This window comes from Euleptes europaea, chromosome 12 (genome assembly GCF_029931775.1).
Source record: "Euleptes europaea isolate rEulEur1 chromosome 12, rEulEur1.hap1, whole genome shotgun sequence".
Classification (NCBI taxonomy): Eukaryota; Metazoa; Chordata; class Lepidosauria; order Squamata; family Sphaerodactylidae; genus Euleptes; species Euleptes europaea.
In genome coordinates, this window is record NC_079323.1 from 12,287,879 (window position 1) to 12,307,613 (window position 19,735).

The 19,735-nt window shown below is 44.5% G+C and overlaps 1 protein-coding gene across 1 annotated transcript in view; it reads right to left on the reverse strand.

Annotated features, from left to right (window-relative positions):
- Positions 1 to 19,735, reverse strand: part of SLC36A4 (solute carrier family 36 member 4) — a 54,479-nt gene that overhangs the window by 26,123 nt on the left and 8,621 nt on the right. The window contains exons 6-9 of the mRNA XM_056858853.1: positions 14,689 to 14,916; positions 13,250 to 13,354; positions 9,737 to 9,906; positions 5,794 to 5,963 (exon numbers count right to left, since the gene is read on the reverse strand). Coding sequence (XP_056714831.1) covers positions 5,794 to 5,963; positions 9,737 to 9,906; positions 13,250 to 13,354; positions 14,689 to 14,916 — 673 coding nt within the window. The remainder of the gene's footprint in view (positions 1 to 5,793; positions 5,964 to 9,736; positions 9,907 to 13,249; positions 13,355 to 14,688; positions 14,917 to 19,735) is intronic.

A 19,735-nucleotide genomic window follows, 5' to 3' on the forward strand; every position in this document is an offset into this window, starting at 1 on the left:
TGGACTTGTTTTTAGATATTTGGAAACCATTTATAGAAATATGTCTAGATCCATCACCACTGTTATTATATTTCTGTCTTTACTTTATGTATATTCTTCTTAAGTTTTTTTTCCTGTTCTTTTTTAAAAAAGGAAATAGAAGGAGGAATTTTTTAAAAATCTGAGTCGACCCAAAAACAAGTTTTTCTTCTACAGATGAAATAGCCAAGGTAGACACTATGGGTAGGGTTGCCAACCTCCAGGTACTGTGTGAAATAATAGTATCAAGTTCTTGTAGGTTATCCGGGCTGTGTAACCGTGGTCTTGGAATTTTCTTTCCTGACGTTTCGCCAGCAGCTGTGGCAGGCATCTTCAGAGGAGTAACACTGAAGGACAGTGTCTCTCAGTGTCAAGTGTGTAGGAAGAGTCAGAGAGGGGTTGGGTTTGAGCTGAGTACTGTCCTGCAGAAGTAATGTGCTAATCATTGTCCTGTAAGTATCAAGATAATGTACTAATGAGGATGTGGTATGTTAATATGGAACCATTGTATCCTGAAGTGATCTGTTAATGTGTGAAATCCAAAGCTAATCTGCATGGCTATTGTTGACTGTAGCCTTTGTTAGTCTGGAGGTTTTTCAGGGCAGGAAGCCAAGCCTTATTCATTCTTAAACTCTCTTCTTTTCTGTTAAAGTTGTGCTGATGTCTACCGGAAACCAACTCACACAGATCGCTACTTACACAAAAACTCCAACCACCACCCCCGACAGAAAAGAGGAATAATCAAAACATTAATGGACCGTGCAAGACGGATCTGTGAACCACAGTTTCTCAAGGAAGAAACTAATCATTTAAATCACGCACTGCTAGCAAACGGCTATTCCAAGAATGAAATCAGAAGGGCCATTAAACCAAACAAAAATCAGAAAACTCAGGAAAAACAGTCCCCCATAGGAAAGGTATTCTTGCCATTTATTAAAGGAGTCACTGATAGGATGGAGAAACTTTTGAAAAAACATAACCTACAAACGGTGTTTAAACCCACCAAGAAAATACAACAAATGCTACGATCAGCAAAAGACAAAAGAGACCCCCTCACCTCTGCAGGAGTATATCGTATACCTTGCAGCTGTGGAGAAGTTTACATCGGGACCATAAAACGCAGCATACAAACAAGGATAAAAGAACATGAAAGATACTGCAGACTTGGCCAACCTGAGAAATCAGCAGTGGCTGAACATGGACTGACACAAACAGGGCACAGGGTCTTATTCCAAGACACTGAAAGACTGGACAATTCTACCAACTATTTTGTCAGATTGCACAGAGAAGCCATTGAAATTCATAAACATCAGCACAACTTTAACAGAAAAGAAGAGAGTTTAAGAATGAATAAGGCTTGGCTTCCTGCCCTGAAAAACCTCCAGACTAACAAAGGCTACAGTCAACAATAGCCATGCAGATTAGCTTTGGATTTCACACTTTAACAGATCACTTCAGGATACAATGGTTCCATATTAACATACCACATCCTCATTAGTACATTATCTTGATACTTACAGGACAATGATTAGCACATTACTTCTGCAGGACAGTACTCAGCTCAAACCCAACCCCTCTCTGACTCTTCCTACACACTTGACACTGAGAGACACTGTCCTTCAGTGTTACTCCTCTGAAGACGCCTGCCACAGCTGCTGGCGAAACGTCAGGAAAGAAAATTCCAAGACCACGGTTACACAGCCCGGATAACCTACAAGAACCAATGAACTCTGACCGTGAAAGCCTTCGACAATATTTTAATAGTATCAAGCTCACTAAGTTATATGCAAAAGTGTAATTATATTATATACAAGTGCAAGGAGCCAACAATGATAAGGATACATACATGAACATATATACAAAGAGAGAATGTAGTTAGCAAGCTACCAAACAAGATGGTCAGTTTCAACAATTTCAACAGTTTCAACAATTGTCTTTCAAAGGTAAGTACAATGACTTATTCGATATATTTCTTTCCAGGGAAGAAGATGGAGCCTGGAGCAGATAGAGGCACATCAAAGCGTATCTGCTCCAGGCTCCATCTTCTTCCCTGGAAAGAAATATATAGAATAAGTCATTGTACTTACCTTTGAAAGACAATTGTTGAAACTGTTGAAATTGTTGAAACTGACCATCTTGTTTGGTAGCTTGCTAGCTACATTCTATCTTTGTATATATGTTCATGTATGTATCCTTATCATTGTTGGCTCCTTGCATTTGTATATAATATAACACTTGTATATAATATAACACTTGTATAATATAACATTTGTATATAATATAACACTTTTGCATATAACTTAGTGAGTTTGATACTATTATTTCACACAGCTTGTCTATTTAGTATCGGTGCTTTATTTTTGCTAAACCTCCAGGTACTAGCTGGAGATCTCCTGCTGTTACAACTTATCTCCAGCCGACAGAGATCAGTCCCCCTGGAGAAAAGGGCCGCTTTGGCAATTGGACACTAAGGCATTGAAGTTCCTCCCCTCCCCAAACCCCGCCCTCCTCAGGCTCCACCCCCAAAAACCTCCCACCGGTGGCGAAGAGGGACCTGGCAACGCTAACTATGGGTTGGGGAGAAAGGCAGGGTATACATGAACTAAATAAAATCAAAATGAAAAGTCCCAGTATCTGGGCGGTAATCACTGTAGCATAAGAAGAGAGGTCACGGTCATTTCACAGAGTACGTGCAAAAGGCCCCAAATTCAAAAGACAGCCACAAACAGTCAGGGTAGGCAACTAGAGTCTGATGTTATTAGGCAGATTAAAACAATAATAAAATACATTTATATTTTCAAATATTAAAAGTAATCGTCGATTAACCAGGAACAGCACAAAAATAGTGTACGAAACCAAAGACAAAATAGCATACAATCAGTTTTGCGTGACATCTAACACAGAGAGCTCCAGTTTAGCACAAGGGGGGGATCATGAATTAAAAAAGAGGAAGTGTGCTGTGACTTATAAAAGCTCCCATTGAAAGAAGTGTTGTTAGTCTTTAGGGTGCCGCTGGATTTTTCGCTTTTACGATGAATTAAAACTGCCAACCCCTTTTTTTTGGCCGCTGTGAAACTTGGCACAACGGCATACCTTAGGAGCGCCGTCCCACCCTTTCCACTCAGAGGGCGTGAAAAAGATCGCCAGAATCAGAGACCGAAAAGCAAGGCCCATGTTCGGGCACCCCCTAGTGTTCCATTCTCGCAGGCAGCATGCATGCGCTCCCCTCCAGTAATGTCGCTGAAAGCAATGCAGATTGTGAAGCTGCAGGGAGCCTCTGCTACCAGTCCAGTAAAACTATTAGAGAGCAGACACGCTACAAAGCCATGGGTTGCAAACTGCATACCAACAAACAAGATCTGTTTTTTAAAAAGCTCCTCCTTGGGCTATTGCTCTGATTTCTCTCTCCCGTGCTTCACACTTGGTTCTCAGGGAGGCTAATTGTCAATCAAGGAGGCCATCTGCCAGGAGTATTCCTAAAGGGAATAATTGCCTCTTCTGAAATCCCAACACAAACATTACGATCCTTTTCTGGAACACTTGCAAAGTTTATCTTCTCTTATCTCTGAGAAAAGAGGAAGTTTAGTCATCTCACTGGGGTCTCCCCTCTGGCCCACCCAGGAGAGGGGAGACCCAAGCAGCTGCTTACACCAGATTCTCTATGCCTGGCTTGGTCCATTAAAAACTTATTACCTAATTGGCTCCTTGCCCTGACTTGGATGGCTCAGGCTAACCTGATCACCCACACTGCTTTAACCCTTTCTGGGGAAAATACATGGCTACTTTCCACCGGTACAGGCCAAATGAAAAGTCAGGAAGAATAATCACAGAACATCATGCAATGTGCAATCCTGTCCATCTGGTGTCAAGAGATTTGTCAAAAGAAATGGAGGTTTTATTTATTACTTGAAAAGGAAGTCTCTGTTAAACAGCTTTCCCTGACCTGGATGGCCCAGGCTAGCCCGATCTCATCAGATCTCAGAAGCTAAGCAGGGTCAGCCCTGGTAAGAACTTGGATGAAGACCACCAAGGAATAACCAGGGTCGCTATGGCAAACCACCTCTGAATGTCTCTTGCCTTGAAAACACACACAATTTGCTCTTTAGCAGCCTAGATAGCCTAGATAGCCTGCCTGAGTCTGCTTACAAAACAAAAACAAAACATTAAAAGAGGAATTAAAATCCAGCATTAAAATCTAACACTACAAAAAAACAGACCACTGACAGCTTAAAATGTGTTTCCACACTAAAATAGTACTAATGTCCAGAGTCAAGCTTCGACAAGAGGCCCATACTTGGCATTTAGGAAGAACAGGTCACTTGGATCTACCATAGCAAGTACTTAGCAACTTTCACCACCCCTGCATTATGGGATCCTAGTGGAAACTGGTTTTCTGAATCAACAGTCTTCAGCACCATCACAGAATTCCCCAGTATCCAAGCCTGGTTTGCATGAAAAACACTGACAGTGAAACGCACTGTGTCCAACAGAACTCTACAGGGCAGTCCTTCCATCCCACCCACAAGGATGGCCAGATTAGAGTCCGCTGCTCATGTGGAGGAGTGGGGAATCAAACTCGGCTCTCCAGATTAGAGTCCGCCACTCATGTGGAAGAGCAGGGAATCAAACCCGGTTCTCCAGATGAGAGTCCACCGCTCTTGACCACTACATCACGCTGGCTCTCTAAGGAAGCAAGCACATGGATATAGTTGCGTATGACTGGTGTATCATGAGCCAGATTTTCCAAACACTAACCAGAAAGCCAATATATGTATGAATTGGCCCCTTAGGGCACAACAGTCACTGCCAGAGAGAACACAGTGACTATTCACCAGCGATTGTATTAAATGCCGTTAATACCCAGCGGAGGATTTATTTTAAACCAACTGAATATAACAAAGCTGCAAGTTTACCCAGATGTACGAGAAGTTTAAAGACAAGCTAGTGATTTAAAGACCTCACCCCTGCAAAAAAAAAAAAGTAAGGATTTTGAAGTCACCTGAAATCATACCTGCTCGCAAAAGTGCACAAAACCTGTGTGCTCTGGATCTTTAACTTTTGCAAAATCCCTCCAAATAGGATTTTGCGGTCATCCTTATTTAAAAAACCAGAAAGCACAGCTTCAATCCTAAAATTCACCAAGTCTCAATACAATTTTATTTATTTAATTTAAAACATTTATTAGCTGCCTTTCTTCTTGCAATATAGATGAAATAAATAAAATTGTGCAAATTTTTTTTGATAAAACCAAAATTTAAAATTACAATTTAAGACTGCTTTAATCAAATGCAGTCCTAAATAAAACTGTCTTCATCTTTCTCCTAAAGAGTGAAAGTGAGGGGGCCAGGAGCACCTCCCTGAGGAGTTTGTTCCATAATCACAGAAAAATAGAGCTGGAAGGTACCTCAAGGGTCATCCAGTCCAACCCCAAGTACAACACAGGAAAGTCACAGCTACCTTCCCCCCACACTCCCCCAGGAGCCCCTGCTCTAATCGTGGGGCTGCCACTGAAAAGGCTCTCTCTTGCATACCCTCCTAACAAGCTTCTTTGATTGATGGGAGAGTCAGGAAGGCCTCTCCCTGTGATCTTAATTCCCAGGCAGGAAGATGAGTCTTCAGACACCCAGGTCCCAAGCCATATAGGGCTTTAATTTTCTGCGCTCCAAAAAGTTGTTCTGTGAAATAACACACTTCAGAATTGTCACCAGACCTACCTGCTTGAACTGCCTGCAGAATGGTACAGAAGCCCCCCCCCAAATCAATGTTTTGACTTACATGTTGAACAGACCAGGACCGTCCTCACTATCAGCTCATAGAACACTTTCCGCTTCTGCTGTACTCCTGACGTGATAGCTGGAATGATTATGTCGGCTGGAACGAAGAACTGAATTGCATAGGTCACAAAAATCCCAAAGGAGTAGAGAATCTTGACCAGCTGGTAGAGCCTGTGGAACGCATTTGGAGAGAACACGAGCTGGTCAGATTACAAAACACAAGTTTGTTTGCAAGACAAGGAAGTTGCCTGAATGAATGTTCGGCACACATCAATCAATGCTCTTTGCTTACAACTTCCATGAAAGCAGAATTTGCCTTGCTAAATTAGACCCAACAGCAATGCTCCTAGCTAGTAACTAGTCAGATGCCCCCAGATGCTCACCAGCAAAGCATAAACTCACCATCTGTTCATCACCAGCATTTGAATATGGGATGGTTCCATTTTTTTTTTATGGCCAGTGGCCCTTGAAATAAATTCATGGAGGACAGGTCCCAGATCTTTAGAACTTCCTCTGCTGATCCAGTTAAGTAACTCCACCAGTTGCATGAAGCAAGGATTTCTCCTGTACCCATGTGCCAATCCTCTAGTGTGATCAGAGTTCTCAGATGCCACAGTTCACAACTTCATAAGCTCATCCACATGAGCGGTGGACTCTAATCTGGAGAACCGGGTTCGATTCCCCACTCCTCCACATGAAGCTCGATGACCTTAGGCCAGTCGCAGTTCTCTCAGAACTCTCTCAGCCCAAGTGGAGGCAGGCAGTGGCAAACCACCTCTGAATGTCTCTTGCCTTGAAAACCCTATGGGGCGCCATAAATGAGCTGTGATTTGCCAGCATGTACGCATACACACAAACACACAATAATTTCAGTCTGTCCAGAAATGTGAAGTTCATCTGGTGTTAGCCTCCATCACATGTTGGGCAATAAGGCAGAGGGAGGGGGTAAGCAAAGCATCTTACCCCCTTCCACAGCAACGTTTTAAAATCAGGGGAAGGTCAGCTCAGATCTATTGCTATACGTTCCATCACAATCAAGCCCGTAAACAAAGAATTTGGAAGCAGCTCCTAAAGAATCACGCACGGTCCAGATTTCTGAAGGGAAAGGAGTTCTACAGTTGCAGAAAATATTTGGAACTGGGGAGATGGGGGGTTGAAAGCCCTATTAAAAGCCTTAATCCAAAAAAAAAAAGAGAGAATCGTTTCAACACCTTCAAAGCTTAACATAGAAAAGTAATTAATTAACTTCAAAGCAAGCTTTCTATACCAACGAGTAAGCAAGTCACCCGCACCGAAAGGACACTGAAGAATCTCTCGTTTTAAGAAACTATTTTAAGAAATACTCAGCGGTGCAGTTAGCTGACTGTTTCTGAACAAAATCTCCCCGTGCTATCTTTTAAAAATGTAATTTGTGATTTTGAGGAAGTAGCAGCAGTCTTAATCTCATTCTATCCTGAAGATGTTACATTGACAATTGGAACAATTGCTGCAGCCAGAAGAGATGCGGGGGGGGGGGGGGGGAGAAGGATTACAGATAATTATGTAGCACCAAACACACAATGACCACATTTTTGAAGAGTTGGAAACCCTAACTAAGTGTGGCAAAACACACTTTTTTGAACCGAATCCTGGATGTCCACGACACTAAGCACAAACTAATGTTAGCAAAAATGCTGAACTCATTCAAGAGGGTGCTTTTATAAAGGAAATAGGGTTGTAGTTTAGTATCTTGTTTTCTGCTGCATTTTTCTAATTCTTGTAATCCAGTTTTTGCATCATGTGCGACATGTGTCTTTATCCTTTTTATTGCACTTTTTTTCTAATTTGAGTTTCAGCAAGAAAAACAGAGTATGAAATAAATTTAAGTTTCAGCAAGTGTTACTGTACAACTTTCAAGCAGATTTACAGCCCATTCCTGACCTTTCGGTAGTTGTGGACAGCATGGCCGAGGAGTTGCAGTGGCGCCTCCAAAGCCGTTTCCTGGCCGCCAAAAGGCTTTAAAAAGACTTTAGCCAGCTTTTAAAATTTAAAATGGGGTATTTTTCCCCACTGAGAACAGCAAGGTGTGAATGCAAAAAACCAGGCGCAGCAACGCCGTTCTTCCCGCCGATGTGCCAGGCCGAAAGGAGACAGGAAGCTGCCTACCGGCAGCTCCGCCCCTCAACACACCCCAGGATGCCGGCGCGGGGCTTTGCGCTGGTGGGACACCAGTGGAAGGCCCAGCTGGTATCCCTGGGCAGCGCTGCCATGGCAGCGCCAAGAGACCAGCATTAAGCCTCCCGCCGGCATTGGGGCCATTCTGTGAGGTGTAAGTAGCCCAGGCACCGATGCAGGGGCCCCAAATGCCGGCACAGCCCCTTTTTGGCCTCCTAAGGGCTTTCGTCCTTGGAGGTCAGGAATGGGCTGTTAACGGGGTTACTTCAATACAAGTAGCAGAGGAACTACAACCACGGCTTCGTCCCACATTTTCACCGGTTAATCAAGAAGGCTATCGTGGGATAAAGAATCAGAAGTCAGCATTCAACTAGGCCATGATCACATAAGAACATAAGAAAAGACATGCTGGATCAGACCAAGGCCCATCAAGTCCAGCAGTCTCTTCACACAGTGGCCAACCAGGTGCCTCTAGGAAGCCCCCAAACAAGACAATTGCAGCAGCATCCTGCCTGTGTTCCAAAGCACCTAGAGAGAATAGGTATATATCATGACTAGTATCCATTTTGAGTAGTAGCCATTGATAGCCCTATCCTCCATTAACATGTCCACTCCCCTCTTAAAGCCTTCCAAGTTGGCAGCCACCATCCTGGGCCAAGGTGATCCAAAATTCAACTATGCGTTGTGTGAAGGAATACTTCCTTTTATCTGTTCTGAATCTCTCACCCTCCAGCTTCAGCAGATGACCCTGCATTCTGGTATTATGAGAGAGGGAGAAAACCACTCATTTGTAACTGTGACAGTTTTTAAAAAGTGGTCTGTTCTAAAAACCAATTTATGCTTATAGCAAAGGTCCAAAACAAAATTTAAATCAGACTTGTTAAACCCTTTTCTTCATCTTTTCCTTTCTGCTGCCTTATACATTCTACACTGTTTGGCAATTACCAAACAGGTCGCACTAATGCACGGCCAAGAAGATTGCTCCTAAGTGTATTGTTAAAAGCTCTCTTTAGACCAAATCACTCCCTCATGGAGGAGTCTGCCTGCTATGTCAATGAAAGAGTCCCTGCTCTGGCCTGGTCTCCCTGCTGTCAGAGATGAACTGCTTCACCATGTTCCTGCATTGGATGCGGTCAAGCGCTTTTGAGAAGCAGCAGACTCACCCAGCATCAACATCAGCTGCCTGTTGTGTCTCTGCATGCGTCAGTGCTCTGAGATTGCCCTTTTCCAATCAGGAAGCGCACCCAGAACAGAGCCTCATGGAGAAACAAAGGGGAGGGGGTTACATTATGAGTGGGAAAGGTTTACAAGCGAAAACTAAATAGTGGGCACAAAAGTAAAGCACGCCTCCAATTCTGTTCAGGAAGACGGCGCATCCTCTCTCGGAAAACCTGTCTACCATGCCTAGCTTTTCAAAACTTGCCCTTTTGCCTTAAGCCTCCCCTCTATCCACACACACAGCTGCGCAACAAATTCCGAACCGCATTTCAGAGAATGCTCTAGAGCAAAGCTTCTTCAACTGTGGGTCGCGACCCCATATGGGGTCACGTAACTGAATGTGGGGAGTCACAAAAAATTTGGCAACAGAATCGTTTTAAAATAAATTTGTTTATGATTTATTATCAGTAAATGTTTGGTTTGTATACTTATTTTATATACCCGGGGTTGCGTAAAAATTTCTCGGGCGAAAAGAGGTCTTGAGTGGAAAAAGCTTAAGAAGCCCTGCTCTAGAGGATCTAGAGAAAGACTGCCAGGGGCGTTGGGGTTATTTCGATCTGGCGTCCACTTACCATTTATTCTGTGGCAAGTTCAGAGTTATGCTGCCTTTGATTTCATTCCCGAAGCGCATATAGCCCAGGGTGGATAGAGAGATGTACAGGGTCATCACGACCCCCATGCCGATATTCAGAGCCTGCGGGAAGCGACTGGAATCCTTCATTCTATTCTCAAGTGGAAGCACCTGAAAGAGACACAACAGGCTTGTGTAAATGCTTATGGCTTCCTTTAGACCAGGGGTCCCCAACCTTTCTGAGCCTGCGGGCATATTTGGAATTCTAACGTGGCATGGTGGGCGCAGCAACAAAATGGCTGCCACAAAATGGCTGCCGCAGGAGGCGGAGCCAGCCACAAAATGATTGCCCCAGCTTCAGTAACACAGTGCAGATCCTTGTGCTGTTGTGGTAGCTGCTGCCAAAGCAGCATTTAAAAAATCTGCACTGCCAATCGAGGAGAGGGGGAGGGAGGAGGAGGAGGAGGAGGAGAAGAAGAAGGAGGAGAAGGAGGAGGAGGAGAAGAAGGAGGAGAAGGAGGAGAAGGAGGAGAAGAAGAAGAAGAAGAAGAGACTTTTTGAAAATGATAATCTGGCTATTTAAAAAATGAGTTGTAAAGGCAAGGGAGAAGCTTACTTTGGAAATCAACTTGCCGCCGATGCCTAATGACAAACCCAAAGCTTGCTGTCTGTAAACCGGTTCTTACTGAACAACTGTGTGATTATCTGTAATTCTAGGAGCCAGGATTCAAGAATTTAAAAAGAAGAAAAAAGATGAAGAAACAAGCTAAGGCGATGAGAAACTTTTATTTCCCCAGTTTCATGTCTGAAAGAAATGCTAGTTTTCCTTTTTTTGCTTAGCTAATCAAATCTACAGCACTTTTTTGGGGACAGGTGGACAGGGAAAAAAAACTACCAGCAGAAGTTGCTTTGCATAAGTAGGATACAAAAGAACACCACATTTTGCTTGCGCAGCACAAATCAATTATTTTCTCATTTCCGTACTTAAAAAGCACACTTTTAATCACCAGCTATGAAAAGAAGAGTGAAGCCGCCCCATGGCCATCTATGTGGGACACAACATTTTCTGCTACCGTATCTTTCAACATCAAATGCTTAGCTTCTGAAAAACGCGCTCATTAAGTTACTAATGAGGTTCCTGAATGGGTCTCCAATTAATAGATCCCAATTGAGGGCATCGGAAAAATTTCCAGGAAGTTCAGCAATCTGCCTCATTGCCTGGGTTTTTATGCCACAAAGAGCTAGACCCGTGACTCTACAAGTTGAGTAATGCAATCCTGTTGCAGGGTGGATTTTAAGGGGCTTAGACTGGGACAACTTTCCATAGGATTGCAGTGTAACGTAGGATTGCAATGGCATGCATCCAACCACGCATTTCCAAAGACTTAATAGCACGTAAGTCTTTAGAAGAGGGGGCAGATTTCCCCCTGCCATTGCAGGCCTTTATTTGGTTCCTGACAACACTTCTGCAGGTTTGTTGGCCACAGAAATGAAATTTCAGTGGGGGAGGCTCAGTAGATTTCAGGGAAGAAGTAAGAAGTGGGAAAGTCCAAAGATAGTTGGGCGTACCCCAAAGTTCAAATGGAACCCTCTCTACAAACACTTTCTAGAAGCCTGCCCCAATTCCTAGAAGAAGAAGAGTTGGTTTTCATATGCCGACTTTCTCTACCACTTAAGGCAGAATCAAACCGGCTTACAACTGCCTTCCTTTCCCGTCCCCACAACAGACACCCTGTGAAGTAGGCGGGACTGAGAGAGCGTGACTGGCCCAAGGTCACCCAACTGGCTTCATGTGGAGGAGTGGAGAAACAAATTCAGTTCACCAGATTAGCCTCTACCGCTCATGTGGAGGAGTGGGGAATCAAACCTGGTTCTCCAGATCACAGTCCACCACTCCAAACCACCGCTCTTAACCTCTACACCACGTTGGCTCTCCTAGCCATATTCCTAGCCATCAAGCTAAGATGTGACACATCTTATTGCTCCCCCCCATGTCCATTCCCTCCTTTCCAAGCCTGGAAAGAAAAGAACCTTGTCTTTGGACGTGACTACCTACCCTATAACTGCAGCCAGAATCTGTCACCAAATTGACATTTTGCCAGTATGGGGCTACCCCATCTTATGAGCAGCAGACTTGACAAATCCCCTTTAGATGCCTTTTGAACCAGCTGTCTCCAACAGGTAGCTCACAAGCTACCAGTAGCTCACTGACTGCTACAGAGTAGTGCGTACAGAAGATTAAGAAAAGACCACAAAAAGATCTGCTCTAGGCTTTTAAAGTTTTTATTTCATAGGATTTTTCTATGTCCTGCTTAGCTTCATTTCTAGTGCTGTTCCTAGTCCACATTGTTTTTCTAGGACACAACAAAACTTGGTATTATGCTGGGGGGGCGGGAGAGTAACTCAGGATATTTTCCATTACTCAGTAACTCTCATTAACAAAAAGGTTGGCAGGCACCATTTTGGACTACTTGTTACCCAGAGCCCTGCCTTGACATTCAGACTTTTTGCCCAGACCAGCATGGATGGCTTCTCTAGCCTGCTCTGCCTTCTGTATCTCTCCCCTTCCTACCTGAATGGATCTTTGAAGAAAAGGGTTTCTGGCTTGGGCTTGTAGTGTTGGGTGTTATTACTATGAATGGTTTTGTTTTTTGCTGACAGAGATTTCCGGCCAAGGTACTTGTAGGTCAGAGGTTCTCCTCTATGAACATCATCCTTGTTTTCAGTCTATCTGGATTGAGACCCCTTGTCATTTTGGTCATCAGGTCTCTTAATACTGCTGTGCTAGTCACTGCAAAATTTTGGCGCATCCCTTAAAGCAAGATGGAGAACATAAGCCAGCAGCTAGAAGGAGAAGAAGAGTTGTTTTTTATATGCCAATTTTCTCTACCTTTTTAAAGGAGAATCAAACCAACTTCCCTTCCTTTCCCCACAACAGATACCTTGTGAGGTAGGTGGGACTGAGAGAGTTCTGAGAGAACTGTGACTAGCCCAAGGTCACCCAGCAGGCTTCATGTGGAGGAATGGGGAATCAAACCTGATTCTCCAGATGAGTCCGCCACTCTCAACCACTACACCACACTGGCTTTCAATTAGGAAACGTGGCTACAAGAGGGTCTCCTTCCATATGCTCAGGCTGTTCAGTGTGGATTTTGCACACTTGTTGAAAAGTAGGCCCACCTTGGGTTCCTCAATTAGGCACAAAAACTTAAACTAAATGTGCCTAGAGTATAGGTAACTTCCTGGCCACCCATGACTCAGTCAAGTGGGGAAAAGCAGACCTGACCTAAACACAGTGCTAAAACTCATGTGACTTTGCACTCAAACATGTTTGGAAAACAACTACATGCACTTGGTTAATGTGCACAAGGCCCACAGCCTGGGGATGGAACTCCCCCCATGCACACGCACTGCACATAACAAGGTCCGGAAATCCTTTATCAACCAAAAAGAAAGTGAATTTTTAAGAAAAATGATATCGTACTTAGAGGCAGCGGCAGCCGCAAAAACTTACCACTCCTATTCCTTCGAAAGCAAATATAGCCGTGCCAAAGAAAAGTGGATACTTCTTCAAATCCGCAGCTAGAGGCAGCTTCTTTGAAGGCAGAGTTTTCAAACCCTGGTGAGAGAGAGGTCAGAATGAAGACATTTACTCCTTCAAGAGCAACGCCCTTCAGGAAGATGGCCCCCAGAGCCCACCAGAGCTACCCCACTCGAGCCAGCTCACAAAGCCAAGCCAGCATGGGGCAAGAGATCCCATGGGATTGAGCAGAGTTCGCTACGCATATCCTTCTGCTTTACTATGCAGAATCGCAACATATTTATCAATCATCATCATCCCATAAGAACAAAAGAAAGGCCATGCTGGATCAGACCGAGGTCCATCAAGTCCGGCAGTCTGTTCACATAGTGGCCAACCAGGTGCCTCTAGGAAGCCCACAAACAAGACAACTGCAGCAGCATTGTCCTGCCTGTGTTCCACAGCACCTAATATAATAGGCATGCTCCTCTCATCCTGGAGAGAATAGGTATGCTTCATGACTAGTATCCATTTTTACTAGTAGCCATGGATAGCCCTCTCTTCCATGTACATGTCCACTCCCCTCTTCAAGCCTTCCAAGTTAGCAGCCATCACCACATCCTGGGGCAAGGAGTTCCACAATTTAACCATATGTTGTGTGAAGAAATACTTCCTTTTATCTGTTTTGAATCTCTCACCCTCCAGCTTCAGCAGATGATCCCCAATTTTCCCCATATACATTGGCAGAGTATAGTGGATCAGAACCATGTTCAGCAGGTGGTTTCCAGCTCTTCCTTCCCTTCTCCAGCTAAGCCAACTTCACCCCCACCCCAGCATCAGTCACCTTTTCTAGAAGGGAGTGTGCAGAGAATCTGGCACACTGTCACACACGTACAGCCTGCTGTGACCCTATGAATCAATGTCCTCCAAAACGTCCTATCTTTGACAGCCTTGCTCAGATCTTGCAAACTGAGGGCTGTGACTTCCTTTATAGAGTTAATCCATCTCATGATGGGTCTTCCTCTTTTCCTGCTGTACTGCTTTAAATTTACAAGGGAAAGCTGAGATTCCTACATGATTCATCTGGTGACCACCTGAAATTCCACTGGTGAATGAAAAGGAACATTAGGAGATTGTCCCAGTCTCCTAAAGGGATGGTCATTCAGAGTAACTTTGTCATGAAGTAGCATCAGCTTTCTCTTGCTATTGTCACAAATCTCATTCTGGATGTTCTCTTCGACATACATCTACCCAACATATGACTGAGGTCTGGAAAGGTCTCAAGAATTCCTAGAAAGGTGCGGGGTTTGGAAGTAGGTTGATCATTTGCAGAAACCAACCCCCCCGTACAAACTCAGAAGGAGCTAAAGCTAAAACAGTTGATTGCAACGGTAAAAACCAAAAGAGAAGGGGGGAATTGTCTCTCTACTCACATGAATAATATATTGATAAATAACAACAAGGCTGACGGCCATGGATATATTCGCAAAGAATGAAAGCACAGACAGGGTCCGAAGGTCGCGGATGAACACCAAGACGATCACAAACGGAAGGAAACACAGCATGTACAGCCGCAGATCGATGGATTCTTTGTCCACCGGCCTGCTGGTTCCAGTGACATTCGCAACTGTTGATTCATGTTCCGAGGACCCTTCAAAAACCTGCAGAAAAAGCAGACGCAGTTGATCATTTAAGTTATAAATAGAATGATTTTTTTTAGTTCCATAAGTTTCAATACCTTCACACACGCTTAGCTCCTGAATGTCCTGTATGTAAGAGATATAATGTTCCCCAGCTAAAGGTATTCCCTGGAACTCAAAACGACACCCATGGAGGCAGGTGGAACATTGAATCAACGTGATCTTATGACCCCTGTAATGGGATATAAGAAATACAGGCTGTAAGAGGCCTGAAGATGTACAGAACTTGCCCAGCTCTAAGCCCTTGAAAAGAGGGTCTTGGAAACAGTCTCCCTTCTTGGATTGGCATGCCATGTCTTGGTATGGCCATCCAGAATTCATTGGGGAGGGGCTGTGGCTCAGTGGTAGAGCATCTGTTTGGCATGAAGAAGGTCCCAGTTCAGTCCCCGACATCTCCAATTAAAGAGGGACTAGGCAAGAAGATGATGTGAATGACCTCTGCCTGAGACCCTGGAGAGCCGCTGCCGGTCTGAGTAGACAATACTGACTTTGATGGACCAAGGGTCTGAATTTCCTGCATTGTGCAGGGGGTTGGACTAGATGACCCTGGTGGTCCCTTCCAACTCTATGAATCCATGATTCAGTATATTCTATGATTCAGTATAAGGCAGTTTAATGTGTTCAATAAGCTCAGTTTTAGAGGGGTCATGGCTCAGTGGTAGAGCATTTGCTTGGCCTGCAGAAGGTCCCAGGTTCAATGCCCGGCTTCTCCAGTTAAAGGGACTAGGCAAGTAGATGTGAAAGACCTCTGCCTGAGACCCTGGAGAGCCGCTGCCGGTCTGAGTAGACAATACTGACTTTGATGGACTGAGGGTCTGAATCAGTATAAGGCAGCTTCATGTGTTCATATTCTCTTTCTCAACTGAGTAAAACAAACACAAACAAGGAAGAGGGCTAATAAGAGTTAGTGAAGGAACCCCTAACAAAACAAAAGCCCTTACGGTTCTACCGAGGTAGTCAATGCTAAGGAATACACACAGGAATGTTCTAATCTTGATCTCCCAAAGACTCTTCCAGCTCAGCCCTATGTGCGTTTACCTCAAAGAGTACCCTCCCTCAAGTATTCTTACACGTACATTAGCTTGGCAGTCTTACAGTGCAATCCTATACAGAGATACTCCAGTCTAAGGCTACCAAAGTAGATGGGCTGAAGACTGCAGTAACACTGCCTCGGACTATACTGTTAATCCTAGACGCATGATCCACACCAGCGTTAAGGGCTGTTGCTCTGAACGAAATGTTGCTCGCCCACCCCGCCAAGAGATTTTATATAAGCCTAACATTTCCAACTATTCGCTTTGCAGGGACGCTGCTTTTTTTTAATACAAATATTTGAACAATGCTTTGAGGAGGATGCATTGAAGGAGAGCCTGGTTGCTTCTTTTGGCAGATGGAACAGAAAGGCTGTAAATCCTCTTAAATATTTATCTAGTTGTGACAGAAATACAGATGTAACCATTCGCATTGTTTCACTAAGTTTTCACCTCAGAAGACCCCAATGCAGTAACAGGCAATGCAGCGGGCTAGTACAGCATTTCCCCATCCTTTAGCTCACCTGACCCCAACTCATAACATCTCAACAATGGCTAATCTAACAAGGACAAGAGCTTTTCGTATCAACCTTATGCAAAAAGTAATAATAACAATAGAGGTGCTTCTCAGTGTCAGGGGGTTAGTTTTGTGGTTGCATCAAGACCTTTTGAGAGCCAGTGTGGTATAGTGGTTAAGAGCGGTGGTTTGGAGCAGTGGACTCTATTCTGGAGAACCGGGTTTGATTCCCCACTTCTCCGCATGAGCGGCGGAGGCTAATCTGGTGAACTGGGTTTGCTTCCCCACTCCTACACATGAAGCCAGCTGGGTGACCTTGGGCTAGTCACAGCTCTCTTAAGAGTTCTCTCAACCCCACCTACCTCACAGGGTGTCTGTTGTGGAGAGGGGAGGGAAGGCGATTGTAAGCCGGTTTGATTCTTCCTTAAGTGGTAGAGAAAGTCGGCATATAAAAACCAACTCTTCTTCTTCTTCAGAAAAGTGTCAGAAAAGCTTTCAATTTGACTGTCTTTTCAAAAGTTCAAAAAGCAATTATGTATTTTAGAAAACACAGGTATGTACTATCTCACCTGCAAAAAAATAACTAACCATCCTATAAAGGTTTGGGGGCAATATCCAAGGTCAGTTTCTGTTGGGGAGGGACAATTTCCTTTAGTTTCCCCCTCTCAGTCTTATGCTGCCCCCACAAGTTCTTTCCCCTTGAAGCAGCATTTCAGGGAGATTCGTGGGCTATACCAAAGGGTGGTGGAAGAGAAGAGGAAGCAGAAAGGTTCCTTTCATGGACGGAGCTGCATTCCATTAATGGAAACCAAGGGTTGGCTCCAGCCCATGAAATCTGAGTACACATCAGAGTCCAGATCCCACCCCCCAAAGAAAAAGTATTCTGCCACCTCCATACATAGCAATGTTCATACTGCTAAGAACATCTTTGAAACATCTATGGTTCACAGCAGGTCCGTAATACTTCTTAACACAAAGCTTACAATGCAAGACACTAGTTAAAAAAGAAATAATCAGCCAACCAGAAGGCCAACATGGGAGGACAAAAGTTGCCGCTTCAATTTTCTGTTCAGGAACAAAACGGCTGGGACAAAGCAACACGGGGGAACAGAAGAACAAAAGTTGCCATTTCAATTTGCTGTTCAGGGACAAAGCTGCTCTTGCAGCCAAAATAAGAAAAGAAGGTATGAAAACTTCCAACTTTTCAGACAATTGAACTATGGTGTATGTGTGCTATCAAGTCACAGCTGACGTATCGGAACCCCGAAGGGTTTTCAAGGCAAGTGACGTTCAGAGGTGGTTTGCCATTGCCTGCCTCCGCGTGGGCTGAGAGAGTTCCAAGAGAACTGTGACTGGCCCAAGGGGACCCAGCAGGCTTCAGGTGGAGGAGCAGGGAATCGAAGCCTGTTCCCCAGATTAGAACACACCACTCTTAACCATTACACCACACTGGCTCCTACTGTACGGTTTAAGCATCCAATCTGCTGGCTGCAGCTCGTGTGTAAAGTGCGGTCAAGTTGCAGCCGACTTACGGAGACCCCTCATGGGGTTTTCAAGGCAAGAGTCAAATAAAAGCGGTTTGCCATTGCCTGCCTGGGCGTAGCAATCCTGGACTTCCTTGGTGATCTCCCATCAAAGCACTAATAACCATGGCTGACCCTGCTTAGCTTCCCAGATCAGGCTAGCCTGGGCCATCCAGCTGCAGCTTAGCTAGAGCTAAAAACCCAGCATACCCCAAACGGTTAAGCACAAAACTGACTCAAGAAGTTAACAAAACCTTGAAAGGGTGGCACGCCTCCGATTCCACCCCCTCACACACATACTGTGTGGGGCACAGCAACAGTTGGCTGCAGCTCATGGTACTCTGGTCTGCCTCCGTGACTCATCTCTGACCTAACCCAGCCCTGCCTGTGCAGTGTCAGACTCTGTATCATCATCTGCTCCAGTCACTCGGCCACCACTGCTCTGAAGTGACAGACACTGCCCCCGATGTGTCACTACATGGAGTTAGTCATCTTGGGACAGGGCTGCCCCCGTGTCCTCTCTGCCGAGGAACTTGGCAAAACAAAAATCTCTGTCCCCGCTGTTATTTATCTTAAGCACTGCCATTTTCAACCTCATAACTTATTGCAAAGAAAGAAAAATCTGCACTCACAAAACTTACTTTTTTGATGTGAACAAATTCATTCCAGTTTTTTTACGTGTATCCATTTTCACCTATCGGCCAGTGTGGTTCACTACGTAAATTCCAAGCTTCGAAATCAAGCTCACCATAACTGCCGTTGTGTTTTTTTTTTTGAGAAACTCTGGTTTGTCTACCAAAGATATGCAACAAATCCCAGCGTGTATAAAACCCAGCTGGTTTGCTTCTTGCCTCTTCCTAACAAGCAGAACATTCTGTTTATATGACCTTCGTTATGGTCCAGTTTGTGGGAAACGTGGTCTGTTCAACAAACAGTGGTTTGTGAATTCCGATTTCACAGCCAAACGACAACCAGTACAAAGTTGTCACAGTAGGAACAAACCCTAAGCTTGAAAACCCAGCTTGGTAACCGCTGAACTCCAGTTTCTTGGATCGTCTGCATTCAGACGTCACAGGTCATCAGGACTGGATCAAACCCTGGTTTATCATGCTGTCTGGATACAGTTCTGAATACAGTCCTAAGACAAGGATGGGGTCTCTTAACTCCAACAGCAAAAGCGCAGAAATGGAAGCATCGGACTGTGTGCGAATGAGAACAACATCTTTGAGTAGGGGTCACTGGGGATGTGGGGGGAGGTAGTTGTGAATTTCCTGCATTGTGCAGGGTTAGATGACCCTGGTGTTCCCTTCCAACTCCATGATTCTTTCCCATATGCTCAATGGAAAATACTACTCTTAAAAAAAACCTAACTCCATGGTCAACCGAAGTGGAAGTTGCTAAGGCTCAAAACATCAAGCATATATGAAATAGACCCTTATTCTCTGGGGGAAGCTTTCGAGGTGGTTCACTTCAAAAAGACATGAGTCCTCACTGTTGTTATCCCACCCTTCCTCCAAGAAGGCTCAGGAATCATTCTTCATTCCCCAGTTTATCCTCACAACAGCCCTGTGAGGTAGGCAAGGCTGAGAAAGAGAGATAGGCCCAAGGCTATGCAGCAAGCTCCCAAGGCAAAGTAGTGACCTGAACCCAGGCCGCTCAGATTCTCATCTGGAACACTAGCCACAACACCACATTAATACAGGCAGCTA